The 20,044-nt window shown below is 35.1% G+C and overlaps 1 protein-coding gene across 3 annotated transcripts; it reads right to left on the reverse strand.

Annotated features, from left to right (window-relative positions):
• Positions 1-173: 173 nt before the first annotated feature.
• LOC141659358 (3-isopropylmalate dehydratase large subunit, chloroplastic) lies at positions 174-7,400 on the reverse strand. Of its 3 annotated transcripts, none has more exons than XM_074466176.1 (15): positions 7,231-7,400; positions 7,027-7,140; positions 6,740-6,910; positions 5,747-5,899; positions 5,558-5,617; positions 5,337-5,453; positions 4,699-4,773; positions 4,449-4,526; positions 4,245-4,340; positions 4,032-4,081; positions 2,394-2,448; positions 1,999-2,130; positions 1,341-1,388; positions 1,099-1,257; positions 174-558 (listed from the first exon to the last, which is right to left on the reverse strand). In XM_074466176.1, exons 1-15 carry the CDS (start codon positions 7,276-7,278, stop codon positions 418-420), a joined length of 1,497 nt encoding a protein of 498 aa, XP_074322277.1. In that variant the 5' UTR covers positions 7,279-7,400; the 3' UTR covers positions 174-417. The 3 variants fall into 3 exon arrangements, with proteins under 3 accessions (XP_074322277.1, XP_074322278.1, XP_074322279.1); XM_074466177.1 differs by having other exon boundaries at positions 7,027-7,136; positions 7,231-7,376; XM_074466178.1 differs by lacking the exon at positions 7,231-7,400 and having other exon boundaries at positions 7,022-7,140.
• Between the last annotated feature and the right edge of the window lie 12,644 nt (positions 7,401-20,044).

Here is a 20,044-nt window from a genome sequence, read left to right on the forward strand (position 1 = left end):
TAAGAAGTAACTATCGATTCAAGAAACAATATGTTACGAAGCTGATTAGGTTTTGTAAAATCAAATTCGAAGTATACAATAATATACAAGAGGCAGAACATATTATTTGTCTGCGTTGTAGATTAACAGCAGTTAATAATTTTTCGGCCTATTGGAAACACAAATCCTGGAAAGGTTCAAAAGGGGGTGAGTATATGAAATTTTTTGCCAGTCAAATACATATTTCAAATCTGATCATTCATATTATTTTTAAAATCTAACACAAACACTAGCTCCCTGCTCATCCTCTAGGAAGATACAAAAGCATTACAGCAATATCTTGTACCCGGGTTAGCTTATATATCTGGCGGACTGCAGACATTACAATGGTCTAAGTAACACAAGTTCCACTCACCACTATAGATGCACAGCAGGCACCTACTGCAAGAATTCTCTTGGATCAGTTACATAGCCAGTCAAAGCTGATGCTGCAGCAGTATAAGGAGAAGCTAGATAAATCTGGCCGTCCTTGTGACCCATGCGGCCATGGAAGTTTCTGTTTGTTGTGGACACACAGACCTACAATAACACAAAATCTACAAATTAATGCCTGACTAGTAATTGTGAATTTGCAGTGAAGACAAGAAGTGTAGTGCAATTCAATATCACGTACAAAAAGGAGTTGCATACTATATTTCATAAAGGAGTTGCATGAAAAGATGAAGAACTAGAATAAAAAAATCCCTTGAAGCTAATAAATTAAAAAACAATCACAATAAAGAGAATAATCAGAGGACAAAGCTTAATCAATGAAAAATACTGAAGACAAAAAGCTCCTCTTGCAAGGACACTATTGAACCTCGAAATGCAACAAGCCAACAACATATTATTTTTGCAGTCAAATAGTATTAGTTATGGGTCCATGTAATATAGAATGCAGGATCTTTACAAGCACTTTAAAGAAAAACCAGTCACCCTTCTGCCAGAACAATAGGTCCAGTAGCTCCATAGGAATGGAAACATGAAAGTTAAGGAATCATGTAGGAGCTCAAAAGATTAAGATCAAAATTAGCTGTCAGATGTTTAGTTCGTGTCTAAGATAAGAAATATGGAACTTGCCTGTGCTTCATTCATGCGTGCATAAGTGTCTCTTGGACCACCCAAACAAGCACCACAATTAGGACTAGCAGGTGTATCACAGCCTGCTTCTTCGAAGATCTGAGAACAAGTCTTCCCACCAGACCCTGGCACTGGAAGGCTATACACGTCCATCCAGACCTAAAAATAATTCGACTAACCAATTTCAATCCTGACACATCTGGCTTGCACGATATACAAAGAAACAAAATGTCAAAACAAACCTTCTGGGTAGCTGGGACTAAGAATGTTGGAACTTTCACCTTTTTACCCTGCACATGAAATTAAACTAACATTCTAGAGTTCAATAAAATTATAATCAGTGTATAAATGTTTATTTCATTTTATGACCAGTTTTACAAGGAAACATCAAACAAGCCAATGACGACTCAATCATTAACAAACTTATATCCCGGATAGTTAGCTACCAAACGATAATGAGTCAAGATGGACTGCACATACAAATTTAAGGTCAATGATTACAAATGACATTTAGTTTCCTGGGGAATTTTAAGGACTTATTCAAGTGCAGGTAAAGATTTTTCATATAGCTGGACAAAGAGTAAAAGTTTCACATGATATGCACAATGCACCATCTTACAAAATACTTTTTCCATGAGAATAAATTAGAAAGTATCAAATATGGTCGAAATAACTAGTCATATTTTAAACTCTACCCTGATAAGCCCAGGCTAGGAAATATCTTATAATTTAATTAGAATATTATGTGAAACAACTTGATTATCGGTCCTATTCAGTCACTTAAAAAGAACATAAAAATGTACTTATCCCACTTATAGGACATAAGGGGTTAACAGCCTTGGTAATATAGCTTAAAAAGATTCATGAAGTAAACTTAGCAGTAAAGTTAACACATCTTACTGAAGCTAAAAAAACTTTGGCTGCAGCTACGAAATCCTCGGTTTTTCCACCAGTACAAGATCCAATATACACTCTGTCGATTTTGACATCTTTGCATTCTCTTGCTAATGCACGATTATCGGGGGAATGAGGCTGTAAAATATACCAACACCATTAATCTGTCAAATGCTGAAGCATTTTAATAAAATATAAATTTTATTACGATATGAAAACTCTTTTTTTCTCTGATAGAGTATTATGGTGCAAAATACATATTTTAGGGTTCTTGTTTTTTTGGTATATTTATTGGGGAGGGGGGATTACACCTCTCAAATGCTCACACTCGAAGAACATTTACATTTGTATCTTATCATTAAGAACCACCAAAGGAACATCAAGCCGATAATCAAACTCACCTTCGCTACCAGTGGCTCCAGCTTCGAAATATCAAATCTATACTCAGAAAGAAATCTAAAACAAAATGAATTTAATAAGTAACGGTATCTTACCATGAAGCAGGAAAAGGATAGAAACTCGTTACAAAGGAAGATATAAGTTTACAAAGCAGATTACAGCATCAGCCTCTAATAAAATCACAGTATTACAGACTTACATGAATACCCCATTATTACAGACAAAATAGGGTCACAAACATCAAATAAAACTCTTTCTATAAAGTCCACATGAATTAAAGACACATAATCACATGTCCAAGTCTAAAACAATCACATCATATACTAGTAGGCAGAGACAATATATATTTATTAAATACAGTGCCTCATGTGTTCATACAAAAGACTAGAGGTTCCTATCATTGAGAAAATCTTTTCAACCATATTTGGCGACGTTAAACAAGCTTGGATAAACAAGAGCTATAGACTCTTATATTTGTATCCCTCTCTATGAGAAAAAGAACTACCTCATAAGATATAAACTATATAAATTTGATTCTCTTCAATATAAGTTTCCCTACTGTTTAACACAGAAGAAAAAACTTAGTAAAGAATTCAATAAAAAATACCTTTCGAAAAAAGTAAAAAGAGGGTAGACATATCTATCGATAACTGAAAATTTAGAATGCAACAATTCATCCATCATCATCTGGCTAAGCTTCTTAATAAACATTTATGATATTTTATCAGCAGATAAGTGTCTGGGTAGACTAATGCATCATATATGAAAAATACATGAACCAGCCTTAATAACTTATTTTAAAGTAATGATTACACAAACTAATCATAATAAGGTGAAGACATTGATAAATCAGTTCTACATTTTACTCATTGAATTCCGATGAACAACAACATATTATACAGCCTATAATGCATTAATGGAGTCTGAAAATTCTTGGAGCTTATTAATAAAGACAATATTAGTCTAAAATGTTAATATCACAAGGTAATAACAGGTAAAAAACACTAGAGTTATTTAACTCCGAAGAAGAGCACCCTTATTCTCATTATATGTATATCAACAAATGTAATACACTAAAATAAACAGCCCAGTGTTAAAAACATATACAAGGCAGAAATGAAGGGATAAAGCTGTCAAGGGTGGAGTCAATTCAAGAAATAAAGGTGCACAGGGAAGCAATTATTAAATAGAAGAAATGAATTAATAAATTATAAGGAGGGACAGAAAAAAAAAGAAGAAAACACGTCTTATTGGAATATTGAGTCTGTGAGTCTATTTATTGTAGTTTTGGGAGAGAAGCTGGGCCTTTCAAATTTTCCATGCGAACTTGTACTCTTTATTTATCGTTATCATTTTGAATCAGTAAATCAAACATCTCTAGTGTTTCCTTAATTGTTGGCGAGCTCTGTTTTGTTTATGGATATCTTTCAATCAGGATTTGCTGTGAAATTGGATTGAAATATTATGATGAGGCTAAATCTTAGGCATGCACTCATATAAGAGATAGTAATTTACTTTTTTTGTGCAGATAACGGTAACCTGTTCAATTGACAGTTTTATACAGAAGAACGTAAACTGACAAACAAAAAGTTCTAGCAGAGAACGGTAAAGGTCTCTAATTGAAAGGACCAGACCAGTACCTTGCTTGCTCATCACTGTAAAGTGGTTCATAGGGCAAAGATGTTTTATCCTGTACCAGTCAATAGAAAACAATAGAAACTCAAGTCATACAAAGTAATGCAGAACAAGACATAAACGCGATAAAGACTGTATAATTCACTAATCAGTATTGCAAATTTCATAGACTATAGATTTTAAAAAGTGGAAGGGAGGCAAATTAAGCGGACACTAACCTCAAGGTACTTGTAAGTAGTAGCATCAGCTGGAATAACGCCATTTTTCCCACCAGCTTCAATAACCATGTTGCATAAAGTCATCCTCTCCTCCATCTTAAAATACACAAAATGAATTAGAAGCCCAATATATTTATAGATATTATCTCAAACATAACTATATAGATAAGCCTCTCGCACAGAAAAGGTACATGTAAAACTTACACTTAAGCTTTCTACAGTCGATCCAACAAACTCCATTGACTTGTATGTTGCACCAGAGACGGAAATTTCACCAATAATCTAATTATACAACCAAAAATGTTTCAACCACCAATTAAAAATACATAAAAAGGTAGCCACATTATAACATCAGAGACTTCAGAATGCATAGAGAGAACAAACAACAAAAAAGTTTTTTCATATTTAAATCACTGCAAGACAACTATATGTCAAAGCACCTAGATCAACATACTTGTAAAATCAGATCTTTGGCAAGCAAGTAGTCTGGCATTTCACCATCCATAACAAATCTCAAAGTTGGAGGTACCTATCATTCAGTAACCATAAAAATCATAAGTTAATGGTATAGAAGAAAAACATGTGTGGGTCTAAGAACTGTTACACCTGGAAGAGTTTGTGGATTCCACTTGTGACCTAAATAATTTGGCACAAGAAGGATGTAATTCCGCAGACTCAAGTTGCACAGGCAAGTCCTTGAAAATTTTAAAATCAAAGCTTTTTCTCCTAGAGGAATCATTGAAGATGTGCAACAGGGAGAGAAGCCATTGGTTTTCAATTTTCAACAGCTTAAAATTTATATTATTCATTAATACTTTGTGTAACGACAATTTTGACTCTGGCCATGACCGTTTGGTATCTTCATTATATAGAACAGATCGGAGCCTGTGTAGGGTGACAGGCATTTTTGATACTAAAACTATTCCTTTTAGCAACCTTGATCACATAATTAGAGAATTCAAACTTTGATTTTCCAAATTCCGGAAAAAACATATGACTTGTTACAGATTAATGATAGTTACAATCCACAATAATAGAGTAGAAAATTGGTAATCAGAAAAAAGAAAGAAAGGTAGAGTTTCATTTAGAAACCTTGAGCAAAAGCTTTCCCGTGCCCAGTACAAAACCAGCATCAGTATTACCAATACCTGTCGCAAACTGCCCGAATGCGCCAGCAGTACATGTGTGGGAATCTGTTCCTAGGAGGACCTGCATGCATAAAATTAAATCAACCATTCCCACCTACAACATGTGAATGAATTTGAAAAGCTTTATCTATATATGTAGGAAATTATTAACAGTTGAGACACCACCTCCCCAGGCCTGCAATGACCTTCTTGAGCAAGACATACACCCTTATAATCTGGGTTTGCCTGTGAAAAACATAAGGGAACAGAATAACAAAACCCAGGTCGCAGATCATTAGATACTACGGATAGAGATTTAGCAAAATGCAGTAGGGGTTAGGAGTTGGGACCTATTATCATGAAAATTGAAACTACCTTAAAATCGCCAAGATCTTTAATATCATAGAAATACTTAATATTTTGCTCAGTGCAATATTTTCTCAAGATATCAACATTTCGATTTGCCCGCTCATCTTTGGTAAATATGTAGTGATCAGGTATAATAACAATCTTCTCACGGTCCCAGACCTACAATATTGAAAGACACAAACAGCTATGTATTAGTATAAACTGGGGTTCACATTCATGTATCAAATGACAAGGGAATACGCATTACAACTTGTTCCAAAAAATTCCCTTTGCATAACTAAACACTCAATTGTGAATTTATATACACTGAAAGGTTAATATACTGATGTGTTGCAGTTGCGTCATGAACAAAGATATCACATTGTTTGATGAAAATGAAAATATTTATCAGTCCCTCTTAAATAATGAGTTAAAGAAATAAGCTCAACATAACTAACATATTACTCTTTTATGACAACTAAAATAGTTCACCTGAAGAAAAGCTTTCAATTTAATAACTATATTATATCTTCTCAATTTTCATTGTTATGTGGAACTATCTAGCCATCCCTCATCATGTACCACATTGAGTCAAAAAAAAATGAAGCTTTCATATTTTTGAGAAAAAATGATATCTTCTTCTGAAATTGCACATAGTGATAAAAAAAATTCTTTCATTATGTTCAGCATCAACTTTTATTCAACAGCCAATTGCAAAACGCTAACAGTCAGAGTAACTTCACTTGAAAGTAAAAAAAGATTAAATGACTTGATATCACCGGTGCATTTATCAAGTTTCCCTTTTCACCATCACCAAAAATTAATTACAAAAAGTGATTAAACACATATTGACATATTACTTTTCGCATATCAAAAAAGATGAAATTTCATTAAATTACTTAATTTTATTTCGGTTTTATAGACTTTTACCCAAAATCACTACAAAATAATTATGATCAAACAATCAAAATTCAAAACAGCACCTAGAATCCATCTTATAGTTCACAAAAGTGAAATTACCTTAGCATTCTCACCAAACTCCTTCTTAAAGATATCGAAAGCAGGAGGGCCACAAACATCATGAGTCATGAAAACATCAACATTAACCCAAACATTTTCACCAGGCCTCAATTGGGATTTCTCAGAAGCCCTGGCCAATATCTTCTCTGTCATAGTCATTCCATTCTTAACCTAAAAACCCCACAATCAATCCAACCCATTTCAACAAATTCACATAACAAAACAAACACTAAACACATAAAATCAATACCAAAAAAAATATTAAAAAAATCAAGAAAATACCCAACTGAGCCAGTGCTAGAAGGGGTTCTCTGAGATTGCTGTGGGGCCATAACAGACACAACATTCTTGGTAATTGGTTTGCAACACTTTGGTGTAAAGCAAGGAAAGTTCACATCTTTCTGGGTGAAAAATGGGAAATAAACACATAATTAGCAAACAAAGTTGATAGGAAAACAAGGGTGCAATAAAGAATGAATTAATAGTAGAACCTGGTTGATAAAAGATGAAGAAGATGAAGAAATAGTAGAGGAAGCCATTGATTAGTACTTAGAAGTCTGGGAATGAGGTGCAAAAGTTGAACTTGAAGACTTGTCCTAGTGCGTATTTTATGTGTGTGCAACAAGAACAGTTAATGGCTGCAGTTGTGTTTTTCACGTGACCGAGAGGTGTCACGTATAATATCTACGTGTCAGTATATATACATTATAAAATATGGATCACTCCTAACTCCCGATGTTAATTCCTACTACCTCCGTTCCGTTCATTTCTCTACATTTACTTTTTGCACGCATTTCAATGTTCAAATATTGTATAGTTGCATAATATTTTTTTGAATTTCTTTTTTCTGAATAAAAGTTTAATATTTAAATTTTTATTCAGAAAAAAAAAATTCTGTTGATGAAGGAGTTGTTTGAGCAGCATCAGAACTTAAGTTCTTTTACTTTTTAAGATCCCAGAAGCCTCAGCTTCATTCTCTTTCTTAGGAGTTACCTCTTCAGCTTCTACCTCCTTCTGAAAAATTACCTTTTCAGCTGCTTCTGTCACAAGTTCTGATGTATGAACCTGGACTTGCCCATCTTCATCTGATTCATCTCTAAGAATCATCCTTCTTCTCCTTGGTGGAGATTTAGGAACAGATTTAGTCCTTTTAGGCCTAAAGGTTTTGTCAGTTTTTTCAACTGGCACTTTTTGGGAAGTACCAGAGGTTGGTTTGGTAGTAGGTGCTGATGGTTATGATTGAGAAGATTGTGCTGGTTGGAAATAAGTTCTGATGGTAGACTGTGGTTGTGGTTGAGAGGATTGAGCTGGTTGAGTATTGGTAGGTTGTGTTGGTGGAGGTTGAGAGGGTGTAACTTCAGGAAATTTGGGTGTATATGTGTTGGGGTCAGAGTTTACTAAGAACTGTTTTACAGAATCAGGATTTTGAAGGGGTCTTAGTATCTCTATCTTATTATCAGTAGATAACAAGTCTGTGAAAGCCCTTTTAGCAAGTTTAAAAGGTTGAATTGTCTCACTAAAGTTTTGGGACTTATCAGGACAACAAAAATTGTAAATGAGTTGACAAAATCTAGCAAAGTAAACAGTATTTGGGTCCTCATTCATCCTATCCCCAATAAAACCCAAAATAGCAGTAGCATAATCAAAGTGAGTTTGATTTAGAAGTGCATACCCTATTTGCTGACTCAGAATGAGAATGACATCAAAGTTGGAGCATTTGTTGGTAAAAGCTCTGGTGATGCAGTCAAAGAAGTAGCTCCACTCCTTTCTGATGTATGGCCTCTTCAGCTGCCCCAGTTTGGACAAACTTTTCTCATAGCCAATATTGGCCATCATACCCTGTAGAAGTGGCTCCTCAATCTGAGCATTGAAATTGCAATTTTCTGGCAGATATAGAGCTTGTCGAACAGTAGACACAATAACAAGATGCTCATCTTCCCCTGTTGTGAAAATAATACTTGGGGACCCAGCTTCACCACCATCATCATAAACCCCAGTCCTCAAAAACTCCAGTATTTGTGTTCCTGAGAGTAATTGTGGTTGGGTCAGAGCATACCCAATCTCACTGTTAGCCAGAAAATCTTGAATAAAATGAAGATCTGATGGTGCATCATCTTTGCTTAGAATAGCCATGCGTTATTGGGGACGAACTTGGCTCCATTAAAGATGATGTCCTTGGGTGCCATTTCTGTAAATAATTAAGTGAAAAGTTGTGTGTACGAAAGGTGTTTGATAAAATGCCTGTAAGAAATAGCTTCAGAGAATATTAGAGAGTGAGAGAGAATAAGAGAGATTAGAAAATAATAGTAGGTAAAAGATTGTAAAATCTTTTAACTCTCTTATTTATACACTCCACATGACAACAGCTATTTTTGTGAAGCAGAACAGACTTTGTACACCTGGCAGCATGGAAACAGTCAAAATAATAATGAATGGACACGGTAAACGTGCAGTAATTATTGCTCACATGTTGTTGCCAAAACAAACACGCAACCCATAAACCAAATGATTATCACTGTTTTTATCTCACTTAATTATTTCCTGACAAAATATAACCGTTACAGTAAATACAAAAAATAAGTCAAGTAATTAAATAATGTCACGTAAGCATCAGGGTTTCCATCAGGATTTGCATCAGAACTTGACTATTATCAGATTTTAACGGTCATCAGAACATGACTTCTGTACTCAAAAAGTGAATGATTGTTTCTGTGATTTTTCACACAAATACTGACTGGTTTCTTCAAAGTTTAATCATCAGAACTTTCATCAGAACTTGTCCTCAGAATTTATGCAAATAATATATAACTGTTTGTCAGAAACAACTTAATCACCACAGTAATTTTCATCATTCATATGGAGTGAAAGTGTGTGCATTTGCAAATCATCAGATAAAGATTAAAGTCTGATAAACTTCGGATATCTTAGAAATGAGGCATAACTAAGAAAAATGCTTAAAATCTGTCTTTAATTTTGAAGTCTACTATAGAATAAATTTATGCAGGAGTCCACCTCAACTGTTTGTGCTCATTTTATGCATCTTTTGACATTCTTTTTACAGTGGCTTCTCAGTGTAAATGAGTCACAACTGCTATCAGAATTTATGCTATTATTAGAATATTTCTCTAGTAATCAGAGAATGTGAAAAATAACCAAGAAAAATTTATTTGCTTTTCTAATGCATATAACTTAATACCAACAATGCACTTGGGTCTTCCCTTTCACATATTTACTCTAGATCTCAAAGGAGTACCTGACTTCAATTTTTATTTTCTTTTGTACTTTAGATAAGTGAGACTTATCAAGCATGTAGTTCATCCTTAAGATTTACTAACATCAGAATTTGATAGATAAGAAACAATAATCTAGTTTGTGACTTAGTAATAAGATACAAGGAGTAAATTTGACTAAGATCAAAATCAGAGTTTGCTTGTGTTATGGGTTTTCACATAAATAACTAATTCAAACATGGGATACATAGTTTGTTAAAGACTACTAAGTCAGCATCTAACAAAATTATCCTCATTGGATTGAATAGTCACAAAACATTCAAAACAATATCAGAGTATATATAATCACATCAGATAACAATCAGTATTTAATATGATACATTTTAAGCACATATTACATGGAGATAAGACAATCTGTAAACACTGATCATAAAGTCTGATGCAAGAGAACAAAAACTAAACAAATTTTGAGAAAGAACCTGAAACCATTCCAAGGTTATTTACCAGTCTTGTAAAAGTAGCTTCACATAGTGGTTTTGTGAAGATATCTGCTAGTTGTTGATCTGTTAGGACAAAATACAATTTCACTGTACCTTCCATCACATGTTCCCTTATGAAATGGTACCTAATGCTGATGTGCTTTGTCATTGAGTGTTGAACTGGATTACCTGTCATAGCAATAGCACTTTGATTATCACAGTAAATGGGTATCTTAGAAAATTCTAACCTATAGTCCAGTAACTGATTCTTCATCCAAAGAATCTGTGCACAACAGCTTCCTGCAGCAATATACTCTGCTTCTGCAGTTGATGTGGAAATTGATTTCTGTTTCTTGCTAAACCAAGAAACCAATCTGCCTCCAAGAAATTGGCAGCTTCCACTAGTGCTTTTCCTGTCAATTTTGCATCCTGCAAATCTGCATCTGAGTAACCTATTAACTTAAAATCTGAATCCCTGGGATACCACAATCCTAGATCAGCTGTACCCTTGAGGTACTTGAAAATTCTTTTCACAGCTATTAGATGAGGTTCTCTTGGATCAGCCTGAAATCTTGCACAAAGACATGTAACATACATGATATCAGGTCTACTTGCAGTTAAATAGAGTAAATAGCCAATCATACCTCTGTAGTTAGTAATATCTACTGATGCTCCAGTATCTTTATCTAACTTGGTGGCAGTGGCCATGGTAGTGGATGCAGTTGAACTGTCTTTGTTAGGTCCCAATTTGTTTGTAGAAGGGGGGGTTGAATGCAAACAATACCGTTTAGTCGAATAAAATGCGGAATAAAATTATGAAACAAAATTCAAGTTAAATAAAACTTTTATTAAACTTGAAAGGTGTTACAACTATGGTATCGGTTACAAGGGATTAATCTCAAATCAATTATTACAAATCTAGAATAAATTCGACATGAACTTTTTCTATTTTTGTAATTAAAAGATCAAATGCTAAATGCGATTTGAGATTAAGTTCTAGGGATTTTAATCCGCTAGATTGATACACAAGAACAAGAGAGTGATTTCTAGTTGATTGGATTTAACTTTACAAGCTAGAAATTGTGATCTTGAATTAGCAGATAAGATGAAATATTTGGCTGCTTTTTCTCTGTTTTGTTCTTGGCTTCTGTTTGATTGCTTTTCTGTGTTAGTCTGTAAATTGGATGCTTCTGCTTCTTTTTAATCAACACAGCCGAGATCAAATGAACTGGTATGATAATCCTTTGTCCAATAATACTTTCGGTGTGACAATCTTTTAGAGCTAGCAAGACAATTAAAATGAACTAGCAAGACTTTCGGTATGACTATTGATTGTCATACCGATTGTCATATTAGTTCAAATGAAATTGTCTTACTGAATTAATAAGTGATTTTAATCTAAATAATAATTCTATCAAGACAATCAACTGAATTAGCATGACTTTCGGTATGACTATCAATTGTCATACCGATTGTCATACTAGTACAATCAGTTGTCTTTTTAGAATTAAAACAGATTTTAATCAATTAAAATTCTGAAAAAACCTTAATATTAATTCAGAATTAATTAATCAATTAATTTAATTAATTAAATAAATTAATCTTTGCAGATATAATTTATTTTCATAATTAAATTATATGACTTAATTAATTAATAGAGAATTAATACTAACCCTGAGCAGCATCCATTCTTCTGACAATCTTCTGAAAGTCACTGAGACTTATGAATCAATTCCGCCACTTCAATGCTGACACTCGATGTACTGTCTGGTTCATGAGTGACTAACTTTCGTGACGTTTCTTCATGTCTTGACTTTGTTGTTCTGATTGAATCCTTGTAATAAATGATACCCTGACGAGATCTCTGTCACTTGATTAAATCCACGATCTTGATTTATATCACTGAGGCATGATCAAATTCTTGAACTTCTTCCATTGAATCTTCAAGTCTGCAGATGAACAATGTTTCTTTATTCTTTGACAGATGTTACTTTGTGAGATCTCTCTGATGATTGATCCACTATTTACTTATTACATTCTTATTTGAGTTGAGTTAAATACTCGAATAAACGAGTAGGCTATGACATATGCCTTTCAATCTCCCCCTATTTTCTTGTTAGACAATAACAACAAATACCTAGAGGATAACTCAACTAACAAATAAGAAAAAGATATAAACAGTAATGTAAAGTAAATAGCAGAAAAGTTCTGGATTATATTTAACATTTTCCAGATTCCAAATGAAATTTACAAGTGAATACAAGATAGATGTTCCTCTAGCCTGAACATATAACTACATTAGTCTATCTTGATTCATAAAGCTCTAATCATATTACATTGAGTTTTGAGCTAATTGACTTCAGTTGTCTTCTCTTCTGACTTCACCTTCTTCTAAATCTTGAAGCAATTCCTTGTCAAAGACACGATCCTTTTCTGAAGTGAAGCTTGCTGGTCTGACTGGTTGAACTCCAACTGACTTCAGCTTATTCTTGAGTTGATTGTACCTTTTAACATTCTTTTCACAATAAGCTTGAATCAAGTCAGCAGCTTGAGTCTTCAACATGGATGAATATCCAGCAGTTCTCAAATGATGTTCCATCCAGACCAGATGCTTAGCTGAGTAGTCTTTAAGAGATTGTACATCTAGCTGACAGATTTGAAGACAATCAGACTTAAAGAATCTCACCTGATGAGGATTGTTGACCACTTGAGGACTAGCCCTGCTGGCAAACTCTTTAAGCCTTTCTCGAAGAACTTCATTCAATTCTGAGCTTCTTTTGACTTTGTTTAAAAGAACCCAAATCTCTGACAAAGGACGATTCTCAAATAGATGAAGTGACACCTTGAATGATCCTTCACTCTGACAATATACAAAAATGCTCATCTCACTTAGGGATCTATCAAAAGCAGCTGTGATCCTTGAGACTTCAGTCTTGATAGCATTCATGTACATGTCATTGTTAGGATTTGAGATTTCCAGCTTGTCAAGAAGATGTAAGAAATGCCTATCATTGTTAGTGCATAGCTGAGGCATATCGAGTACTCTCCTAGCTTCATCCCATTTTTCACCAATCTTTAGTCTGACATCTCTTCTCCTTTCTTGAGCCTTAATGTCATGAAGACGTTGCTTTTGAAGAGTTTCTGTTCTTTGTATGTCTTTCCTCCTGTCAATGATCTGAGAGACCTTCTTAAGTTCAGCTTCTTTTCTTAGCATCTCTGACTGCTCTTTCTGAAATTCTTTCTCAAACATAGGATCCACTGTATCTTCTTCTTCCCAATCTTCAAAATCACTTTCCTCTTCAGCTTCAAATAACCCATCTTTATCTTCCTGAACTGGTTCAGTGGGAATGTCAAAAATGTCAAAGTCATCCTGTTCTCCACTGTAGTAGACATCATCAGCCTTTCCTTTGTTTCCAGCAGAGGTATCTTTTTCCTTCCCTTTGGCACTACTCCCTTTCTTCTCCCCCTTAGTTGAGGGATCCTCTACTGACTTTCCTTTGGAACCTCCATCACCTCCAGAGCCTGATCCTCCACCAGACGGTCCTTCAAAATAAGCTCTTTCTTCTTCATTAGGGCAATGAGAATTCTTGATCATGTAATATAGGTGCTTCATCCCTTCATTGAGATGTTCCATGCCCGTCTCTATCTTTAGAAATCTTGAGGAGTCCGGTGAATGATTCATCTCAACGAGGTCTTCAAGAGAAGTCATTCTTGTATGTAGAGAGCAGAAGTTGAATATGTCATCAGCTGATAAATTTGGAGTGTCCTGAATAGAATTGAGCTTTGGTATTACAGTGGTCTTTAGATCTGAGATGTCATTCCTTATGATTGCAAGCTGATTGTTGACAGAGGTGGAAGAAGAAGACCGTTCAACCACTTGTGCTTTGAATGCTTGAGCTTCAGCTTGGCTTTTAGCAAGTTCTTCTTTTAGGGCGGCAATCTGAGCTAACAGGTTTACAGTATCAGTGTCTGTGTGTGCTCTCACCTGAATTTCACTCGTGTTTGGTTCACTCATCTCACGTGCATGTGTTTCTCTCAATATAATTGCTCGTGAGGAGTCTTCCAGTTGCTGTTCTTGTGTACCTGCATTAAAAATCACCCTAGCCTCTTCAAGAGAGGTCAGTGGTGGTGCAATGGGAATTCGCGAGTCCCGATCCTCAGTCAAACCTATCAAATCTTTTGGAATAGATGTCTGAATTGCTTCAGGGATAGATTGACCGAGTTGCCCTCCACTTTCTCCAGATAAATCTGCGAGTGGAGAATCCCATAAGGGAGCCAGAGGTGTTGGATCTGGGAGGGGAGAAAATGACTCTATTAAAGATGGCGGAGAGTCAGATTTTCCCTCTGAAGCATGTGACTGCTCTTCTGCCGTAACTATGGCAGGCACTGTAACCGACTCTACGTGCACTCCTCGCTGTGTGTCCTGAGTATGATCTGGGGAAGTGTATGGTTCCATTGTGAGTAATGGAATTGTGCTTGACTCAGTACAAGATGCCATGACCCTATGGCGAATTTCAATAGATGCATCCTGTTGAGAGAATGCCTCTAGTAACTGTTCATTGGCCATTTCAAAGTCCATGTCCTGTTGAGAGGACAAGGATGGGCTTTCAGATGCCTCAGAATATGTTCTTCTTTTCTTAGGAGGAGGCAGAGCTGAGGGTTCACTCATATTTAACAATGTACTACTTCCTAGTAATCTCCTGGGTAACATTTTAGACAGTGGGGGAGAGGTTGAGATAGAATGAGACTCTGTGTTTGGCTCTATGACCTGGGATTGAAGCTGTGGTTCTACAACTTCATGGTCAGCCCTATCAACCACTGGGGGTCTTTCAACAGAAGTAGGAAGAGAGTGAGAGTGAGGAATTACTACCTATAATGGAAGAGCCTGGGTGGCTTGAACCACTGGAGGTTGAGGTTGCTGTTCATGGCCGGGAAGATTGAAAATAGGTAAGGGAATATAATTGGCCATGAAAGCAGATACAAGTACTGGAACTTGCATAAATTTGAAGGTTGTGCCTTGGCGAGTGTAAATCTTTTTGCTAACTGGAGGGGGTTCGGTTACCGCAGAGTTAGCAAAAAGGGCTTTGTGTTCAGGGGTGAGTAGATGATCTGCTATAAGCATGAGAAAACGAGCATAGTAACATGATACTCTACGATTTGTAGAATGATCACGTAAAGCAGAAGTTAGACGTCTCAAGAGAATGGGAAAAAGTAGTTTGCCAAAATTGATCCTTTGATTGAAAACAACCGCAAGACCAATATACTGCAGAGTGGAAGTGATGTTATGAAAATTGGATTTTGTGCAGTTGGCAAACACTTTGGAAAGTGTATCGAAGAAAATATCCCATTCAGACACCAAATTTGATTTAGAAAGTTTGGTTAAATTGATCACCCCCTGATAGTGAATAGCATTGAAAAAATTTGTGATATCATTTTCAGAGGGTAAATTACAGAAATTGTTTAGTGAAAAATTTAACGCACGATTGACGACTGTTTCATCAACTACATACTGTGTGTTTGCGACGGTGAATGAAAAAGATTTTGAATCATCGGCCACAGTAGAAGTTGTGCAAATCAGTCTAAGTAGATCGACGTTTAAAATCACATTTGATTTAATAGCAGAGCTAACAATCGAATGGTCATTTAAAAATCTAATCCATGGCTTAAATTTTTCAACATCACATTTTTCCGGATTAAAATAACCAACCTGATTATGCGCGACAATTTGGAAATTGAGAGCCATTTAAAATAATAATAAGACACACGCTTTTCAGAATTTTAAGAATAATATTAAGAAAATTCGAATTAATTAAATTAATTTAATAATTCGAATTAAATTAATTATAATCGAAAAATTTAGACAGAAATGTATCTCGTTAAAATTCCTAACTCACAAACACAGTTTTGACAAACCAAAAGACACAAATCAGAAATTGAAAATAAAAAAAATAAAAAGTTCAACAGCACCTCTGTATATATATACTTGTATGTATATATCACAAAGTGATGAATTAGTTTATTGAGTAAAAACTCGAGCAAGGAAGGAATCAGATTGATGGTTTAAGTTCGAAGAGAGAGAGAAGAGAGAAAATGAGGAAGAAACTGTTCGAAATTTTTGAAAGAAATGAAACTGTTGTGATGATTTAAAACAAAACAACAAACGCCTTTATATAACAGCTGGTATGACAATCCGGGATTGTCATACCGATTGTCATACCAGGCAAAAGAAGTAGAAAGAAAACAATAGAATAAATATTAAAATTATAACTGGTATGACAATCTGATAGTCATACCGATTGTCATACCAGTATAATAATAAAATGAAACTAATTATATATATGGTTTAAAACTGGCAAGACAATTGATAGTCATACCGATTGTCTTGCCAGTATAAACTATACCGACATATACAAACATATGCAAACATATACTGAAATGACTTTCAGCAAGACAATTCAATTGTCTTGCCGATTGTCTTTGCAGTAGAAAACAAAATAAAATAAAAGGAACAGACTTCTATATATGTACTGAAACTATATTACAAAAATAGTAAAACTGAAATAAAAACTTATAATTTTTACAGAAACAAAAACAATATATCAGAATTTATTATTTTTATTCCAAAAATAGATTTCTATTGAATTTTAGCAAATAAAATTCATAGAAAAATATTTTTAGAGGAAATAAAATATTCTGAGGTATTTTAAATTAATCAAGTAAGGAAAATAAAAATAGATAAGATAATATATATTACATAGAAATAAGCAAGAAATATGATAAAATGATAAAATAAATTTGCAAATGAATTTTTCATTTATGAAAAATTCATTTGTAAATTCGTTCAAGAACAGATCCCAGATATTAACTAAATTAATCACTAAAACTATTCAACATGCCCAATTTACCAACTAATCTGGTAAATGTGGATTCGTCAAGTGGTTTAGTGAAAATATCTGCTATTTGTTCTTCTGTTGGAACAAAAAATAGTTCAACAGTACCATTCATGACGTGCTCTCTAATAAAATGATACCTGATGTCAATGTGCTTTGTCCTCGAGTGCTGCACAGGGTTGTTGGTGATGGCTATTGCACTTGTGTTGTCACATAAAATAGGAATCTTGTTCAATACAGAGCCATAGTCTCGTAGTTGGTTCCTAATCCACAAGATCTGAGCACAGCAGCTTCCAGCAGCAATATATTCAGCCTCGGCCGTTGAGTTGGAAACTGTTTGCTGTTTCTTGCTGTACCATGAGACTAGCCTGCTTCCTAGGAATTGACAACTTCCTGAGGTGCTTTTACTATCAACAACACTTCCTGCATAATCTGAATCTGTATATCCGACAAGGTTAAAACCAGATTCTTTAGGGTACCAAATACCTAGATTTGGTGTTCCCTTAAGATATCTTAAGATTCGTTTAACAGCAACGAGATGAATATCTCTAGGATCCGCTTGGAACCTTGCACATAAACATGTAGCATACATAATATCTGGTCTACTTGCAGTAAGATAGAGTAACGAGCCAATCATACCTCTGTAGCTTGTGACATCTACCTTAATGGAGTTTTCACATGGTCCAAGCTTGACAGCTGTAGTTGATGGAGTCCTTGCTGATGCAGAATCCTCTAGATTGTATTTTTTGAGGAGTTCCTTGAGATACTTGGATTGACAAATAAATGTTCCATCTAACCTTTGATTTACTTGTAATCCAAGAAAGAACTTCAGCTCTCCCATCATGCTCATTTCAAACTTGCTGTGCATTAACTTAGCAAATCTCTTACAGAGATTATCATTAGTAGACCCAAATATTATATCATCCACATAGACTTGGACTAATATAGTATCATTCTTATGTTTTTTAGAAAAGAGAGTTTTGTCTATGACACCTCTAATAAAGCTATTTTCAATAAGAAATTCAGAGAGAGTGTCATACCATTTTCTTGGAGACTGTTTTAGCCCATAGATAGCCTTGAAAAGAAAGAAGACAAAATCCAAATGATCTGGATCTTCAAAACCAGGAGGTTGCTCTACATATACCTCTTCATCCAGCTTTCCATTCAGAAAGGCGCTCTTGACATCCATTTGATAAACTTTAAAGTTTGAAAATGCTGCGAATGCCAGAAATATCCTGATGGCCTCAAGTCTAGCCACTGGAGCATAGGTTTCATCATAATCAATACCTTCAGCTTGAGAATACCCTTTAGCTACCAGTCTTGCCTTGTTTCTTGTAACCACACCATCTTTATCTAGTTTATTCCTGAATACCCACCTAGTACCAAAAGCTTTCTTGTGTACAGGCCTAGGTACCAGTTTCCAGACTTGTTGACTTTCAAACTGATTGAGTTCATCTTGCATAGCAATCACCCAATCTGGATCAGACAGTGCTTCTTCAATTTTCTTAGGTTCCATCTCAGAAAGAAATCCTGAGAACAGACACTCATTTTGAGTAGCACGTCTAGTTCTGACTCCAACATCTGGATCACCAATAATCAACTCAAAAGGGTGAGCTTTATTCCAGACAATCTGTCTTGGAAGATTTGATCTTGATGATTTGCCTTAAAATTCATTGTGATGTTGTGTCCTACTAGATGATCCTTCAGCATCTCCCCCTGAGTTGTTGCCATGTTGACTTGAAGATTCTCCGTCAGTAGCAGTGGTATCTCCATTGTTGCCAAAGTTTCCATCACTATTACCTTGAGTATCATCAGGATTAACAGGTTCTTCACCAGCAACAACTTCAGGATCTTGACCATGTTCTGATTCTGAATCTGACGTATCATCAAACTTCAGTTTCTCAGAAGGATCTTCAGTTTGGATACTAGGGAGTTTAGTGTCATCAAATGTAACATTGACACTTTCAGTTACTTTGTGTTGATCAATGATATACACTCTATATGATCTTCTTCCATATCCAACAAAAATACCCTCATATGCCTTTGCCTCGAACTTACCACGATGATCATCTCCATCCTTGAGCACGAAGCATCTGGCACCAAATACATGAAAGTATTTGATAGAAGGTTTCTGTTCATTCAAAATCTCATAAGGAGTTTTCATGAAGTCTTTGTTGATTAGAGTTCGATTCTGAGTATAACATGCAGTATTGACAGCTTCAGCCCAAAAGTACATTGGAAGACCTGATTCATTTAACATCGTTCTTGCAGCTTCAATCAATGTACGATTCTTCCTTTCTACCACTCCATTTTGCTGAGGGGTTCTAGGAGCTGAAAATTGTCTGGTAATCCCTTTGTCTGTACAGAATCCATTGAGAAGTGTATTCTTGAATTCTGTCCCATTATCTGACCTTATTGCTCTAACAGGGACGTTAGAATCTAACTCAATCATCTTGATATGATCAATCACAACTTGTGGTGTTTCATCCTTAGAGTGAAGAAATAAAACCCACGTATACTTGGAATAGTCATCAACTATCACAAGACAGTAACACTTCTTTGACATAGAAAGGATATTAACTGGACCAAATAAATCCATGTGCAATAATTGCAGAACACCAGTTATGGAAGATGTGTCAGTGCCTTTGTGACTTGCTTTCTTTGACTTTCCTTTCTGGCAAGCCTCACATAGTCCTTCTGGAGAGA

This window comes from Apium graveolens, chromosome 5 (assembly GCF_009905375.1).
Source record: "Apium graveolens cultivar Ventura chromosome 5, ASM990537v1, whole genome shotgun sequence".
NCBI classification, from domain to species: Eukaryota; Viridiplantae; Streptophyta; class Magnoliopsida; order Apiales; family Apiaceae; genus Apium; species Apium graveolens.